Source organism: Sorex fumeus, unplaced genomic scaffold (genome assembly GCF_029834395.1).
Source record: "Sorex fumeus unplaced genomic scaffold, SorFum_2.1 ptg000002l, whole genome shotgun sequence".
NCBI lineage: Eukaryota > Metazoa > Chordata > Mammalia > Eulipotyphla > Soricidae > Sorex > Sorex fumeus.
The window spans coordinates 50130767-50147976 of record NW_026606059.1 but is presented as its reverse complement, the minus strand read 5'-3'; the positions used below and the strand labels follow the sequence as shown (position 1 = coordinate 50147976).

Sequence of the window (17210 nt, the reverse complement as noted above, 5' to 3'; positions counted from 1 at the left end):
GAAAGGGGTATGAAGCATGAGGAATATTTTCTCCAGCAGCCCCTCTTTTTTTGGGGCAAGAATATCTGTAGGGGCTGGACTGAGCTACCAGGATGAGCTCATGTTAACTGCTCCATACAAGGGCAGGAACATAGGGACCCATGAAAGTGGGCGAGATTTCTCGTGTGTCCTGACTGGTTTGGATGAGGCTGAACATCTTTTTCTTTTGGCTGCCTTAGTAAATAATTTCATAAATTTCAGTATATTGAAATTGTCAGTCGTCCTTTTCTCACAGATCTTTGGAGGTTACTTAGCCTGCCTGTCGTCAGTATGCAGATCCTACGTTACTTAGTTTGTTTTTCAGTATGCAGAAAAGCTTTCAGTTTTGCATATTCTTCTTGTAACTCCTTTGTTGATGACCTCACTGTATTGAACTGTAGTATGGTAATAAAAGGAGATTTTGGGGCTCTCTACATTTGTCACAGGTCTGAGAGAACCTGGGCCCTCCATGACAAATTTCTTGTTCCTTGTCTCAGTGCCTCCAACTGAACGAAAATTCATGCAACAAATATCAATTACCTGGTGGCTCTCTGAGCAGGTTAGTTCAGCTCACTGAACAAAACAAGCCTTGCTTGTCTCAATGGGTCATCCCCGTAACTACAATTAGGAGAGATGAGCTACAATTGTTGGTGACTACAATTAGGCGAAGATGAACCTTTTCAGAGCAACTTCATCTGTTTTATTGGGTCTAGAGATTTCTCATGAGGATTTCTGCTATTCTAGATTGCTACTTTGCGGAGGATTATGGTTACCTGGAGGGAAACAGCAACATAGCGTACTCCTATACTGCTGAGCTGGACCTTGGTTAGTCAGTGGTACAAAGGATTGTTTGAGATATATATATATATGTGTGTGTGTGTATACACATATATATATATACACACACTCACATATATATACATATATGTATATTTTATTATTTTTTTAAAAATACATCTTCCTGGGGATGGAGCGACAGCACAGAGGGTAAGGTGTTTGCCTTGCATGCGGCTAACCGGGTTCGATTCCCAGCAACTCATATGGTCCCCCAAGCAGCGTCAGGAATAATTCCTGTGTGTAGAGCCAGGATTACTGTCGGGTGTGACCCCAAAAAAGCAAAAAAAACCAATACCGCCCTCCAAAAAAAAACCCACCAAAAAAACACATCTTCTCCTGTATGCAACTGTAAGCAAAACACCGACATATTAAGCCTTCAGTTTATATAGTCTATTAGTGTTACGGCTGGAGTGATAGCACAGCGGGTAGGGTATTTGCCTTGCATGCCACCAACCCGGGTTCTATTCCTTCCTCCCTCTCAGAGAGACTGGCAAGCTACCAAGAGTATGCCGCCCGCACGGCAGAGCCTGGCAAGCTCCCCATGGCGTATTCGATATGCCAAAAAACAGTAACAAGTCTCACAATGGAGACGTTACTGGTGCCCGCTCGAACAAATCGATGAACAACAGGAGGACAGTGCTGCAGTGCTATTAGTATTACGGTCACTGGCTTTCTTTGATGAGTGCTGTTTATGCCACAGATTTATTTTAACTTTCCTCCACTTCTCCATTATTTGATGATTGATGAGGCCATTTGGGGTCTCTAAGAACAAAGCTCCCATTTATAAGGGCTATCTCAATGAAGAATAAGCGCTAAAAAAACCAGTTTTGAATAAAGCTCACAATCCCCAGAAAATAGCCCCAGTGTGATTCTAATATGAACAGTATTGTGTTACCCAGTGGCCTCCAAACTGGTGTTAACATGATCTGAGCACACAGGGCTGAATCCTGCCATTTGGCCTCCCTGGCAGGGATCTGGACATTCCTCAGTCCTGCCCTGGCTGTAGTGGCCCTTTACTGCTTTTACTGCTGACATTTCTGTTCTCGTACTCTGGTACAGGTGGAACTCACTGACTTTCACTGACTGTCTAAGCAGGGACTTTTGTGGATTTACGATACAGGGCATTTATTACTACAGAATAGGATGGTGGAGTATTAGACATTTAACAGTATATTACACAGTGACTCTCCTCCACTCTTCCCCACACGCAGAGAAACAATCCTTATATGAGAGCACAGGAGGGATAGGTTCAGTTCATACACGGGTTTGGGTTAAAATACCTCAAAGCTGAGAACCTGAAGTCAGTTTCCTCAGTATTTCTGAATTCAGTCATTGTGTCTGATGCCAGTAATTATAGTCGTGACCTTATTTTGCAAGCTAATTCCTAAACCAATTGCTTCATAACTGTTAACAATCACTATTACTACCAGTATCTTCAAAATAGAGTCATTTTAGAAGAAAGAGCACTAAGGCTTTACAGTCTAAGTGAAACTTGAATTGAATCTCAATCCAACCAGGCTATAACTTACCACTTTGGGCAAGTCATTGTACCTCCTTAAACCTCAGTTTCCTCATCTGTAAAATGGGTAGGCAAGCACGCATCTCACAGGACTGTCATGTGACAGCAATGATCTACTTACTGGTGTGTGGCTCAGAGTAGGGCCTTTATTTCAAGCTGCCACGTCATAGCCCTGACATCACCTTCCATACTCGACCATTCAAGTGCCCCTGACACTTTTACCTGGAGGCAGGGTTGACCCCTATAGCTTTGAGGATGGAGTCAGAGAGCTTGCTCTCAACGCCCCTACCTTTCCCGGCGTTTCTGGGAGGCAGAGGTGGCGCCTCGCTCGTTGGTGATGTGGGTGAGTCTGTGCTTGTGGAGGGAAAGATCTGGTTGGTGAAGGCGCCATAGGAGAGCCGCTGCTTGTCCCTCTGGGTGCTGAATCCCGGCAGTGACAGCTTGTCCTGGGGGGAGATGCTGGAGGCGTGGCAGAAGCTCTGAGGTCTGGGGGAGCGCTCTTTTTTGATGGGGCTTGGCTGGCAAAGGAAACAAGAGGGCTGTGAGGGAGACGCTCCACCATGGAGAACGTGCAGGTGTTCTCAGGACCTTTGTAGGGGGGAACTGGGTGGCAACATGGGTTCCCTGGGGCTCTCGAGACTTTAGTTGATGAATCTCGACCACAGCCGGAGAGTCATGACACATGCTAGGAAGGGCCCAGGAATCACTGACTCTCACTGCTTACCACCACCAGGGTCACAGCAGAAACGCCTGGTTAGGCATCAAAAAGAAGAGTCAGGAAGCAGTTTGCACTTAACCTTTAACAAATGCTTCCCCCATGCAGAAACTTCTACCACCATCTGGATGCTTCCGCTTACCATCTACTTGCTCCATTATTTTCTTCCCCTGCTCCAGCCCTTAATAAAATTCTCAGTCCTTCTCTGTCGTCTCACCCGAACATCTCTTTTCATACCTGAGATTCTGACTGCCGCTTCATAACGCATCACAGACCTGCGTATCCAGCCCAAACTTCTGGAATCAAAACCACTTTCAAGAGCTAATGTGGCATCCCAGGCACTTTCATTCTTTACGGCGAGGGTGCTGAAGCCGACCGGAAACCACAGGGCCACCTAGAGCCACTAGGTTCTACTTGGGCACCTCAGAACTATCTGCAGATGTGGTCCCTAAACAGGTACTTAAGCCCAGTTCTCCTGAAGAGCCCAGTTTGACTCCAGTTCCTTCCAGCTATAGGCTGTCCCACACACTGCAGCCAGGGCTGCTGGGAGACCTAGCACTTGGGACAAATAATCTCAATGGGCTTCTGACCACTTGCCTATAGGCCAAAAAAGCCAAACCAGGTCCCCAATACTTTCCTGACTGAGACTGACCCTGCAGGGCAGCCTCTTGCTTTGAGATCAGCCCCCCACACAAGCTCCTCACATGCAGTATTGTTTTTCCTTACATGACAGACTTGTTAGGACCAGATGCCCGTGTACATGTGGTTTGTCCTCCCTGGAAGGATGCCCCCTTCTCACATTACTGGGCATACTCTATCCTGAGAAACCCAACTTCCTTGATTAGGTTTGGGCCACAGGTAATGCAAGTCCCTTAACCCCTGAACTATCTCTCCATGGCCATCTTGGATTGGTGCTTACATACTGCCTGGAGAAAAAGGGTCCTATATAGATGCTTTCAATGGAAACCGGTGCATGATTACCTTTAGTGGTAATCAAGAACCAAGCAGAAGAGTTCAGCAGAACTGGGTTTATTCCTTGAGACTATGGTTTCTAGCTGCAGGACAAGTTGCAAAATCATCATGTGAGGGGGTCAGAGATAGTACAGTGGGGGGGGGGCATTTTCCTTGCAGATGACCAACCCAGGTTCTATCTCCATATGGTCCCTCAAGTCTGCCAGGAGTGATTCTTGAGTGCAGACCCAGGAGTAAGCTCTGAGCACTGCTGGGTATGGTGCCAAACCACTACCAAACAAATAAACAAAATCACCCTATATGAAGTCTTCTCTTCTGTAAACCAAGGTCAATACAAGTCCTAAAGAACATGGTAGAGGTCATCAGAGACTACACAGGTGAAGTGCCTACTGCTGCCAAGTTCTGTATTTTTTTTTGTGTGGTATCACTCCTGGTGGGCTTGGGGAACCATATGAGGTGCCAGGGATCAAACCTGGATTGGCTGTATGCAAGGCAAGTGCCCTACCTTCTGTACCATATCATTCTAACCCTCACCCTCTACTCCACAGTCTCTGTTTTATTCAACAAATGACAACTTTTATATTTTAATTAATTAATTTTTTGCTTTTGGACCACACCTGGCAGTGCTCAGGAATTACTCCTATTGGTCTATGTGGACCATACCAGATGGCAGGGATTGAACCTGGGTTGGTTGCATGCAAGGCAAATATCCTACGTGTTGCATAATCGCTCAGGCCCCAAGTTTTAGATTTTATTTATGTATTTATTTGTTGCTTTTTGGGTCACACCTGGCAATGCACAGGGGTTACTCCTGGCTCCGCACTCAGGAATTACTCCTGGCGGTGCTCAGGGGACCATATGGGATGCTGGGAATCGAACCCGGGTCGGCCGCGTGCAAGGCAAATGCCCTACATGCTGTGCAATCACTCCAGCGCCAAGTTTTATATTTTAAATAGCTGTTTTGATGGATGATTTTATGTGTCAACTTGGCCGGTGAATAGTGCCCAGGCTAGATGCTGCTGTAAACCTTTTTTTCTCATTCTTTGTTTCTGGTCTCTGCAGCAATGTTCTGGAGACATTCCCAGCTCTGTGCTTGAGAGTTGCTGCTGGTGGGTGCTTGGAGGACCATATGTGGCGCGAGGGATGGAATCAGGTATGTGCTCAACCAACTGAGCATCTTTCCAGCCTAAAACTTTTTGGATGTGATCAACACTTTAACTGGGTTCCATAATGTGGTTGAGGCTCATTCAATTAGATGAAAGACTTTAGAGAAAAAGTCAGAGTTCCTCTAGAATGAATTCAGCTTCAAGACAGTATCATTTTTTCTGGTCTCTACAGACTGTTGATCAGCTCTGTTAAAATTTGAGTTTTAGCCAGCACCTATAATCATGGGATCCAATTCTTTAAAATTTTCTCTCTCTGTATACAAACGCACAAACATCACCTCCCTTTATTCCACTGACCCTCAGAGGTCAGAGAGCTAAGACCAACATCAAACTCATAACGAACGGATCATGTCTTTATAACAGGAAGAGCACTGGGAACTGAGGGCACTGTTTACACTTACTTTATCATCCAGATCATCATCACTTTCATCCATCTCATCTTGTCGAAGATTCCACTCATATTCTACATGAACATGTGGATTAAACTTTCCAGATTTAGCCTGGGAAAGCTGAAAGTAACAACAGGTATAGCCATTTAAATTCAAATAAAAAACACCTCACTATCACATAAACATTGAGCAAACTGCACCTTATTCCTGTTACTGTCACTGTCCTCCCGTTGCTCATTGATTTTCTTGAGCGGGCCCAGTAATGTCTCCATTGTGAGACTTTATTTTATATTAATTATGAGTAGCGGCATTGAGGGCAAAACTTTATATAAACTGAAGCACTACAAGATGCTTAAGCAGAATTATAAGAACTTATTGACACAATCTTATGCTGATAATTTGACTTTTCCCCCAAATTAAAAACTCTACAATTATTAAAATGCTCTTCCAAACTGCCAATTCCTGACTGGAAGAGTTTTTTGCAGTAAGGGAGAGACATAGGTCTTTAGGAACAGACAATTCAACTTGTGGTTCCAATTTTCTTTTTTTCTCTTTGGGTTACACCCAGCAATGCACAGGGATTACTCCTGGCTCTGCACTCAGGAATTACTTCTGGCAGTGCTCAGGAAACCATAGGGAATTCTGGGAATTGAAACCGAGTTGGCCGTGTGCAAGGCAAATGCCCTACCTGCTGTGCTATCGCTCCAATCCCCTCCACTTTTCTTTTTCTTAAAATAAGGGTACAAATAACTAAAATTCTCAAAGAATTCTTATAAGAATAAAAATACACCACTGCTGGGCCTGGAACTTGGAACTTGACAGTCAGTGGGGATGTAACTTCTCCCCGCCATCCTTTCCTAGGATTCATGGAATCATGCTGTGTTCTACTAAGGTCCAGAGTTAGGAGCAAGAATTCAAAAAACTTAAGTCTGAAAGCAAGGTCATGTCCAATGAAACAACCTTTAGACTCTGACAACAGAACTGAAGTTACTGAGCAGGACTGGGAGAATGGGATGGATTGGACCAGAAATGAACTCAAGGCAGACACTGAGGGCTTTGGGCACTCTGGAGGAGTGACTCTGTATGCCAAAGGCATAAACACCAATGACTGCAAACATGCCAACTCAGGTAATGAGGAGGAGGAGAGCAAGCAGTAAAGCAATATGCAGTGCGTCTAATGGTCCATAAAGTACAAGATTCCTTTTTTTTCTTTTTGGGTCACACCCAGTGATGCTCAGGGGTTACTCCTGGCTCTACACTCAGGAGTTACTTCTGGTGGTGCTCGAGGGACCATATGGGATGCTGGGGCTTCAACCTAGGTTGGCCACATGCAAGGCAAACACCCTACCTGCTGTGCTATCACTCTGGCTTCAAGATTCTTTAATTGCCCACTTTTTATAAATGGCATTTCAAATAATTCCCTTTGTTTTTTAACTGTTAAGCTACAAAGAAAGCCCAAGTATCTGGCCTATGAAAAATGTGACTTCATTCTTTAGGACAATCTGGCATTTAAAAAATATTATTATTACTTTTTATAATCATAACAACTGATTGATTTTATTTAAAAATTTTTAAAAAATTAAATCACAAGATAAACAGTTACAATACTGTCCATGATCGGTTTTCATTCATACAATGTTCAAACACCTGTCTTTTCACGGAATATACATTTCACACCACCAATGTCCCCAGTTTTCCTCCTTCCACGCTTCTACCCCCCCTCACTTTTCTTCTGTCTGTCTGTCTCTCCTTTTGGTAATTATGGTTGGTGGTATAGGTACTGTAAGATTATCATGCATACCTCTTTATCTGCTCTTAGCACTCAATGTCCTGAGTGATCATTTCAACCTGGCATTTAAATCTCTCTCAAATGTCTTTTAGCTCCTACCTCCTAACTGTATTCAAGTCATGTGCATGACAATTTTATCATTGTCCCATTTTAAATAAGTGCAGCCTGATGGGCTGAGAGAATAAGCGCTTGCTCGGCTGAGGTCAATCCCAGTTCAATCTCCAGCACCACAAATGGTCCCCTGAGCACCACAAGGAGTGACCATTGAGTACAGGATCAGGAGTAAGACTAAGCATGGGCAGGTGTGGCCCAAATAATGCTCTCGCTCCAGAAAAAAAAAATTCAAAAATGTAGTCTTAAAGCTTGTCTATATTTCTCCAATATTTAAAGAAAGGAAAAAGAATCCATTTCTTTGAGCTCTGAGAATGACACGTGAGGCACCACAACACTCAGTAATTAAACTGTGTTTCCCACTTACCAGATCTTCACATTGTGTAGCTTTTAGTCTCTTTGCTATGTCAAGAGCAGTCTCTCCAGCCTGGTTTACTAAACACAAGAAAAGAAATATGCATAATTATCTAGGCTGTCTCTTGAAAGGCCAAGGAAAACAAATTGTAATGTGACATGAAAGTCTCAGTTTTCACTAAATAACCTTAATATGGTTATTAAGAGATTCTTGGCTACACTTACCAATATCCACAGTGGGTTTGCTCCTGAGAAGAAGCTTTAAACATTCTGATTTACCATACATACTACAGTAGTGTAGAACTGTATTTCCCAGGGTGGTCTGCTTATCCAGATTCCCACTGAAAAATCAAAAAGTAATCACAAAAAAACATGCTTCTGTAACTACAAACTACAGTAATTAAATTTATGATAACAATGGAAATAAAAATTTGAGAGTCCCTTATAAAGAGGAATGTTTATGACACCGAGAATGAAGTGCTCACTTTCAAGATTATTTCAAGTCGCTTGAGATAGGATCGGAACCTGGGCAGCCTGACTCTGGAATTCAGGCTTTTTAAACTACTACACTCCACTCTAGCATGCTATTGCTGGCATTGCAATTTCTGTTTCTCACCATTTGGTGGTTTCATTAAGTGAACCCTACTCTCTTTCATTAGACATAAATTAAAAATTTGAAATCATCAATGAATAAATTAATTTTCAACTATGGGTCAGTTTTTTTATAGTTTCCAAAAATAATTAAATAAATCCTTGTATATCTTTGGTAAAAACTGTAACAATGATGGTTCTTATTCCCCTGATCCTGAAAGAGCCCCTAATATGCCATTGGGCTACACTAGCACGTAACAGGGAAGGATGGAGGCATTACTGGTGCCCACTCGAGCAAATCGATGAACAACGGGATGATAGTGATAGTGATATCTTTGGTGGTATTGTGTTCGATGTGACATCAAATGTCCGATGCGAACCACAGGGGTTCCATACTAGCATCAAAGGGATGGTTCAGACATGTATTTTGGGTCTGCCACCATTCTTAATAGATGATTTCAAATGCCCCACTAATTTTTCATTTGTTTTAGGGCCATACCCAGTGATGCTTAGGGCTTACTTCTGGCTTGTGCTCAGGAATCACTCCTGGAAGTGTGCAGGAGTGCCAGGGACTGAACCCAGTCAACTGTGTGCAAGGCAAATTTCTTGCTCGCTGTACTAGCTCTCTGGCTTCTTCCTTTAACTATTTTGCTCACTCACTTCAGAAGCTTCCATTCTTCCCTGTCATCCATATCTTATAGAATTACTCAACAGAAAAGCCAGCAAGCTCAAACATCTTGTATTCAATGTATTTCTCCAAGAAATATGCCTCAATTTTGAATCAGCAACATACAACATTGTCCTATATACAGCTATGGCTTATGGAAACTTCCAGCTCCTGCAGACCTGTACTGAATGTCCTCTCTCTTTCACCTCTCCTTAAGTAGCAGGTTTTGGGCACAAAGAAAGGATTTTTTACATTTAATAAGCCAATTTTTGTAAATAAAAAATTTTAGTGGACTCATTTATATATGATTTCTGCTTTTATACTCTTTTTTACTTTCATACTTTTAAATGTCTTCATTGTGATGTTACTGGTGCCCACTTGAGCAAATCAATGAACAACGGGGGGGACAGTGCATACTTTTTAACAGAGCTGAATAGCTGAGACAGACTTTCATGGTGTACAGAGTTTAAAATAGTTTTTGATTCTTTACAAAGAAGCTTGCCAAATTCCTGACTGAGGCCCCGACAGGAGTAGTTTGTGTGAACTTAAAAGGCATTTTCAGGAACAAATAAAAACCATACCAGTTTTGTATAAGGAAGTCAACTAAATGTAGCGATGTCTGGTCTGCAGTTCGAACTGCAAGGTGAAGAGCTGTCTCCCCTGGCTCCTAAAACAGAAAGGGTATGAATAAATAGGGCAATCATAAGTGCAGGTTAGCCCAGAGCAGTTTCATTTATACCAGTTAACCCAAAGCAGTAAGTAACAGCACCTGTTCCCATCCTGAAATTATCCTGATTTGGACAAAGTCTTCCAACATTTTCATTATTTATTTATTTTGCTTTTTGGGTCATACCTGGCAATACACAGGGGTTACTCCTGGCTCTGCACTCAGGATTACTCCTGGCAGTGCTCGGGGGGACCATATAAGATGCTGGGATTTGAACCCGGGTCGGCCACGTGCAAGGCAAACACCGCACCCACTGTGCTATTGCTCCAGCCCTAAATCTTCCAACATTTGAGAATCCCTTTGGGACACGGGTGAGGACCCAGCAGAAAATGTGCCTGCTCTGCAGGTTTCAGGCCATTTCTATTGCCACCCGCGTGCAAATGAGCACAATTCCTCACAGTTCTGTTCTCCGGGATTCTTAGTGCTGCAACCAAATGAGCCATTTTTGGGACACTGGAATCAGGTATGTGCAATCCCTAGGAAGCACCCTAATTAAAGCAACATCACCTCTGGCAAAGAATTTGGCTAAAGTGTTCCGGGATGGCAACCAGATGTAGGATGCGCATACTCACTGCCCCTGCCCAAGAACACAACCAATCGTGGATGAGAGGACATCTACACAACAGCAGCAGGAAATGGAAAGGAAATGATCCCTTTATGTGATGCTGTAATAGAATGAGCTAACTTTCATTTTATTTATTTATTTAAAAGAGTCAGTATTGGTTCTGTTTTATTTATCTATTTATTTTTGCTTTTTGGGACATACCTGGTGATGTTCAGGGGGTTACTCCTGGCTCTGCACTCAGGAATCACTCCTGGTGATGCTTAGGGGACCATATGGGATGCTGGGGATCGAACCCAGGTGGGCCACATGCAAGGCAAACCCTACACTCGGTATTATCAATCTGGCCCCCGAGCTAACTTTTAAACCAGTTCTTCACATTTCTTTTTAATCCCATGAATTTAGTGAAGGTTTACCTGTCCGGGGTCCAGCAGTGGTTCCATTAGCTCTACTCCTTCTGCATAGACTTGAATTAGTGCAAGTAAATCCCTGGATTTAATGGCCTCGAGCAATTCATTCAGTTTCGCTGATGAAGTTGAACATATCTTTCTAGAAAACCTATGGTCTACATACTTTGCAGTGATATATTCTTTCCGTACAGTCCTAAATTAAAGGACACAAAATGAACAACAAATTATTCTCTAAGTGCTAACAAAGATCTCTATTTTTCTGACAATTCTCTTTGAGAAGAGTCTTATTTTTCTTTCACCCTTGAGCAATAGCATGACAAATCTGCTGTTTACTACTACTTCAAACTCAGATACAATTAAGTACAATTTTTTGGGGGGACTATACCCAGCTCTTCTTCTTTTTTGGGGGGGTTTGCATATCCAGGGCTTATTCATGGTTTTGTAATCCAGGATACCCTGACAGGACACAGGGTATCATTTGGGGAACAAATCCATGTCAACTACATAGAAAGCAAGCACGCTAACCCATTGTACTATTACTCTAGTCTCAAATTTAGAACTTCATTAAAAAAAAATAGAATTCTAGAAGACCAACAGTTTTCAGAACTTGAAACAGATTCTAGTCATCTGATATCACTCCTTCATTGAACCAGGAAACTGAGGCTCAAAAAGGCCTCAGGCCCAGCACTAGGCTCCAGAGGGAAGAAGAAATGGTAGTAGGTAAGCTGAAGTCTGAGTCGGCGTACTGCATTTCTCCTTTTGGGATTCACACCTTTCTCCACTTTAGCTCATGAGGTGTTGGTAGGACTAAGCTCCCTCTCAGATGCAGGAGTGAGTTTTTGTACTGAGTAACCAGACGGTTACTTTTCTCACCTTTGGGGAAAGGCTGAAGGAGAAAATGACTCGAGAAAGGCAACATAGAGAGCTCCATTCCAGATGTTTTCTTTAATCCGAGCCTTATCTGAGAGGGCGCTAACTCATGGGAAGTAACATTTCTTGCTCAGAAATAGCCATTCCATATGTGGTAGCTGCTGCTGTTTTCAATATTCCAGTTAGGCACCCCCATGGTTTAAAACTATGCTGATGCCATTTTGTTTCATTCTGAATTGAATAAAGAGTTTAGCTGCTTGGTAGCTGGCGCTGCCTTCAGAGACTTGCAGATTCTGCTCAGTCACCAAGATCTTAGAAATCATGCGTATTCTTCTTTTTTTTTTTTTTTTCCCTTTTTTGGGTCACACCCGGTGATGCACAGGGATTACGCCTGGCTTTGCACTCAGGAATTTCTCCTGGCGGTGCTCAGGGGACTATATGAGATGCTGGGACTTGAACCTGGGTTGGCCATGTGCAAGGCAAATGCCCTACCTGCTGTGCTATCGTTCTGGCCCCTCATGTGTATTCATGCTTAGGTTAAGACTTTTAGGCCAAAGCCAGGACCTGACAACTTGGAAAACTTTGAGGTATCTGAAGAGAGGCTGAGGCCTGACTTCAGAGTTGTCAGCTGCACATGCCTATGCTAGTGTGAAAGGTGGCTATGGGCAGGGCATCAGATGGAGAAATTAAATGGCTTGATTAGAGTCTGATGCCGCTTGCTATGTGATGCTGGGAAAATCAAGTATTCTTCCCTCAGTTTCTGCACACATAAAATATTAGATCATATCTGCCTTACTACCTTCCAGGGAAGAAAGGGTATTTGGACAGAACAAGAAGTGATACATGGCTACTGGTTCCTTCCTACTGTTATCCAAGAGGCACTAAGTGATCTGGCCCCATTCCAACCTCACTGGCTTCTCCTTTCCCTCCACCGTGCTCAGTTTTCTCCAGTCACATGTGCTTCCTGGTGACATCCACACGGTTCTATCTGGTTGGTGCTCTCCCTTGTCTGTACCTCTCTACCATATCCTTTAGATCTCTATATGAAACTTGGATATTCCCTGACTCTCCTAAATGACCTCTATTGATCAATACCTTGTTCAATTGTATTTTCTTCCTAACACCTGTCATTATGTGAAATTTCATTACTTACTGATCTTCACTGAGGTACCATGATTTATAACACGTTAATGAAGACTGCATGCATAGGTCATTCCAATATCATAGCCTCCACCCATTATTTATTTATTTAAAACTTTTTTATTGAACCACTGTGAGAGTCATTTATTTTTTAATCCTCTGGGCTTTCCCCCTTCCAATCAAAATGTAGGAAGGACAGGCACTGTTCAGGGGACCATGCAATGCTGGGGATTAAATGTGGACACCCCATATGCCAAGCACATGCTCTGTCCTTTGAGTTAACTCTCCAGCTCCATGAACTGTTTTAAGCTACTCATGATTTTTTGGGGAGGGGTGTGGGGAGGGATGGGTTGGGTTACACTGGGTGGTGCTCAGGAACTGCATCTGAAAGATGACTTGCAGTGGTTCTGGGGATGGAATGGGGTTGGCTGCGTGCCTCACCTCTGTTTCCTTAACTCTATTGTCCTTTCAGCCCTAAGCTACTCTGGCTAGCACTTAAAAGAATGCCTAGAAGTTGCTTAATAAAATGAGTGGATAAAATATGTATTACAGGATAAGCACTTCTTTCCTCTGGTGACTGACCGAGTAAGAGAATAGTAATCATTATCATATGATGATAGTTAATAAACACACACACACACACACACACACACACAGAGCTCTGACTCACTAGAAAACCATTTATTATCTGCCTTCCACTCTAGACTCCAGGTGTTATGAAGGGAGTCCTTATCTTGTTCCTGTCTTGCTATTTCCCCAGCTCAATGTGTGGAACACCCAAGCATGCTTGCTGCAATTCAGGTTTGCTGGATTCAAGAAAAAAAAAAAAAAAACTGCCAAGGAGCCTTTCTGGAAATATTATTTCTTGAATTCAGACTAAAAAAAAAAAACGGTTTATTGGATGTGCCCCCTAACAGTTTCAGTGCTGTGTGAATGTGGTGCCTGAACAAGCAGGAAGGAGGGGCTGGCAAAACATTAGGCTGGCATCAACTTCACAATAACTTTCTAATCATTTGTGTTGGAATGAAATCTTTTTCCTCTAATTCATTAACTTCAATGTGAAAACTCTGGAATAAGTTAAAAGGTTCACAGGACCACAAAATTAAAATATCTTTTTAAAAGAGTTGTTAGTGATCTTCCTGTCCCATGTATCTACCATCCTTAGGAGTCAGCCTCATGTTATGTTGTTTTATACTCCACAAATGAAGAAGTGTGATGAAAGTAGATAAAGGGCCAAACATGATAACCTCTCAGTGTCTGTATTGCAAATCATAATGCCCAAAAGTAGAGAGAGAGTATGGGGAATATTGTCTGCCATGGAGGCAGGGGGAGGGTGGGAAAGGGGGGTATACCAGGGATAATGGTGGTGGGAATGTGCACTGGTGGAGGGATGGGTGTTTGATCATTCTGTGATTGTAACCCAAATACGAAAACTTATAACTATCTCATGGTGATTCAATAAAATTAAAAAAAAAAAGTTGTCAGTGAGTCTTACTCCCATGCCCATCACAGAATGAGTATATAGTCTAGTTTTCTGTATATTTCCCAATGCTTCTTTATGCAAATATAAACTCAGAGAAATATATATGTGATATGGCTCATTATCTAAATATCCTGAATGTCTGGGTACAGACAGGATGTAGTCAAGAGTCAAAAATGAGAGAGTCATCAACAAACTGACCCCAAGCCAGTTCCAGAGTCTGCATACTGCATCTAGCGAGCGAGAGTAAGTGCACCAACCCCACTCCCCACACGGTTTCTCTGCCCCAAGTGCAGTGCATTTTGCACAGCACTCCTTACCCTGCTTTTCACTTAATAGTAATACTGGAGATCAGCCTGAATCAGGACATTGTTCTTTTTTCACATTTTCATAGTGTTCTATTGTGTGAATACATCATAAAATATTTAGTCGGATGCCTACAGCTGGACATTGCTTTGTTCCCAACCTTTTTCTATTCCAGAATAAGAATAAATTTGCAAAAAAGAAAAAAAGAAAAAAAAAAGGGACCGCTGAGCCAAGAGGAGAATAAAAGTATGATTGTGATAAAAATAACTAACTTGCTCTTCATGAACCGTGCACCATTTGCACTCCCACTAGCAACGCACGAGAGAGGAGGACTGTTTGCCCACAGTCTTGCAGAGTGGGCTGGAAAGCATCTGGATTTTTGCCAGTCTGATAGGAATCTCCCATTGCTTTTGTATGCTTCCCATTTGTTTCAACATTCAGAGGTAACTGTCCTTCTGAAGATTTATCATTTACAAAGCAGAGGTTCAGCGGTAACTACCGAAAGAGAGGGGGAAATGATCTGTGTATCCTAGAAATACAATTAAAAAATAACTGTCTCCTCATGGTGTTTATTCTAGAAAAGAAATTACTATAACGACTTAAGAGAATTTGGGGGAGGGAAGGATGACAATGAATACCAAAGAATTCGATACATTACAGGTACTTACATATCACTCGAAGGGGTGGGTTTTGGAGAGGGGCTAGGTAAATTTGCTTCCATAATGTCATTAAAACTATTGTTTCCTATGTTCTTGGCCAGCTGTAACATAAACAAAACACAAAATAATAAACTGTTCTAATGTTCTAATGAAGTAATTTTCTATTATTTGCTTTTGAGATTTAAAATAAATTACAAATTTTTCCCTCAAAATTTGACTCAAAATACCAACTGTCCACCTATCATATATAGTAGGCACTCAGTAAACAAATAATTACTGAGTGCCTACTACATATTGGGCACTGAGTTTTAGAGTGCTGGAAATACTTTAAAACCACGTGCCCCGTCTTGTAAGAGCTGATATATAAGCACCTAGGTTTAAGAAAACCAGTAACTAAAATAAATATACAATGTGATAAAGAGAGCAGGATGTGGTCCAGCACACACACACTTTCTGAAAGTAGACAGAACACGTTCCACATATGAGTCGAGGTTAAATGCTTCGTGAAGACAGTAGGTTTTCAACCACAATCATGTTTCATTTTTTATTGAGGAGATTTATGCTCAAGGTATAATATACTCTTATAATTTGGGGTATAAGTTAAGATGCAGCTGGAAATGAATGTAGAGGCCCTAAGAAGAACCCCTTTTGAGTTCAAGATACTCTCAAGATAATTTACCCTGAAGGGCCTTTGGTCAATACAACGTTTGAAAAACATCTATGCACACAAGTATATGAGGACAATTCTTGGGTTTATTCACAGGGCATGCTTAGCTGTCAAACCGGGTATCACTAATGCATATCAAGGAGGTGGAAGGTCATTTTCATACCAAAGAAGGTTTCTGAGTCTATTATCTGTAATCCTGAAATGAATTAGAGAACCAAGTATCGGGATGGTAACATTGTGTTCCCTCCATCAAGGGGCTGACCCAACAAAACAAATCATCACTATTTATTTATTTATTTTGGTTTTCGGGTCACTCCGCGATGCTCAGGGGATAATATGGGATGCCGGGGCTGGAGCGATAGCACAGCAGTAGGGCATTTGCCTTGCACGCAGCCAATATGGCCGACCCGAGTTTGAGTCCTCCACCCCTCTCGGAGAGCCCGGCAAGCTACCGAGAGTATCTCGCCCCCACGGCAGAGCCTGGCAAGCTACCCGTGACGTACTTGATATGCCAAACACAGTAACAACAAGTCTCATGATGGAGACGTTACTGGGCCTGCTCGAGCAAATCGATGAACAATGGGAGGACTGTGGACTGTGAACCAGACCATGGGCTGTGTGCAAAGCAAATACTTTATCAATTGTACTTTCGCTTTGGCCCCAAACCATCACTATTTAATGAATGCTCAGATGACAAAGGGTGTGGGCTAGGTGACGGATTGCTCTGACTTTTGGGGAGTTTTGCCCCAGACAAGGCTAGCCCTAAATCAAGATTCTCAGGTTCATTCAGATTCTGTATTAAGGGGATTCTTTTGGAAGAATCCATAATTACTCTGTGGGATACTAAGTAGGTCTTTTATCCCTTTGTTATACTATATGGATGATTTACCTTCAATTTGATTAAAAAGCTCCAAGTTTGGGTGACTCATGACGGGAAGAGCAAGGGTTAGGCAGAAAACACAAGTCAAGTCTTCTTAAACCTTTTTTTCTATACTGCAAAGTCAAATACTATGACTTCAGTTATTTTTACTTACAACCTGAAAAAGTTGTGGGTTATGGAGTATTACAATAGTAGCTAACAGGTCACTCTTAACTCATGTGTCCTTTTATGAGCATCAAATAATACAAATAAAAAAAGAGAAAAATTTAATTATTTTTAATAACAAGCCATTAAGCTAAATAAGTGATTCAATACCTAATTCCTTCTATGTTATATACTGAAAAGAAATGAATCCCTAAAGTAACTTCAAATAAGAAAAGA

General features: G+C 42.2%; 1 protein-coding gene across 4 annotated transcripts in view; it reads right to left on the bottom strand.

Moving 5' to 3' along the window:
- The window catches only part of ASAP1 (ArfGAP with SH3 domain, ankyrin repeat and PH domain 1), a 391490-nt gene that overhangs the window by 44137 nt on the left and 330143 nt on the right, over positions 1–17210 (bottom strand). For all 4 annotated transcript variants that reach the window (XM_056107587.1, XM_056107666.1, XM_056107767.1 and 1 more), the window contains 7 exons: positions 15292–15383; positions 10834–11020; positions 9710–9795; positions 8096–8211; positions 7884–7951; positions 5629–5736; positions 2664–2892 (listed from right to left, as the gene is read on the bottom strand). In XM_056107587.1, the coding sequence (XP_055963562.1) occupies positions 2664–2892; positions 5629–5736; positions 7884–7951; positions 8096–8211; positions 9710–9795; positions 10834–11020; positions 15292–15383 (886 nt within the window). The remainder of the gene's footprint in view (positions 1–2663; positions 2893–5628; positions 5737–7883; positions 7952–8095; positions 8212–9709; positions 9796–10833; positions 11021–15291; positions 15384–17210) is intronic.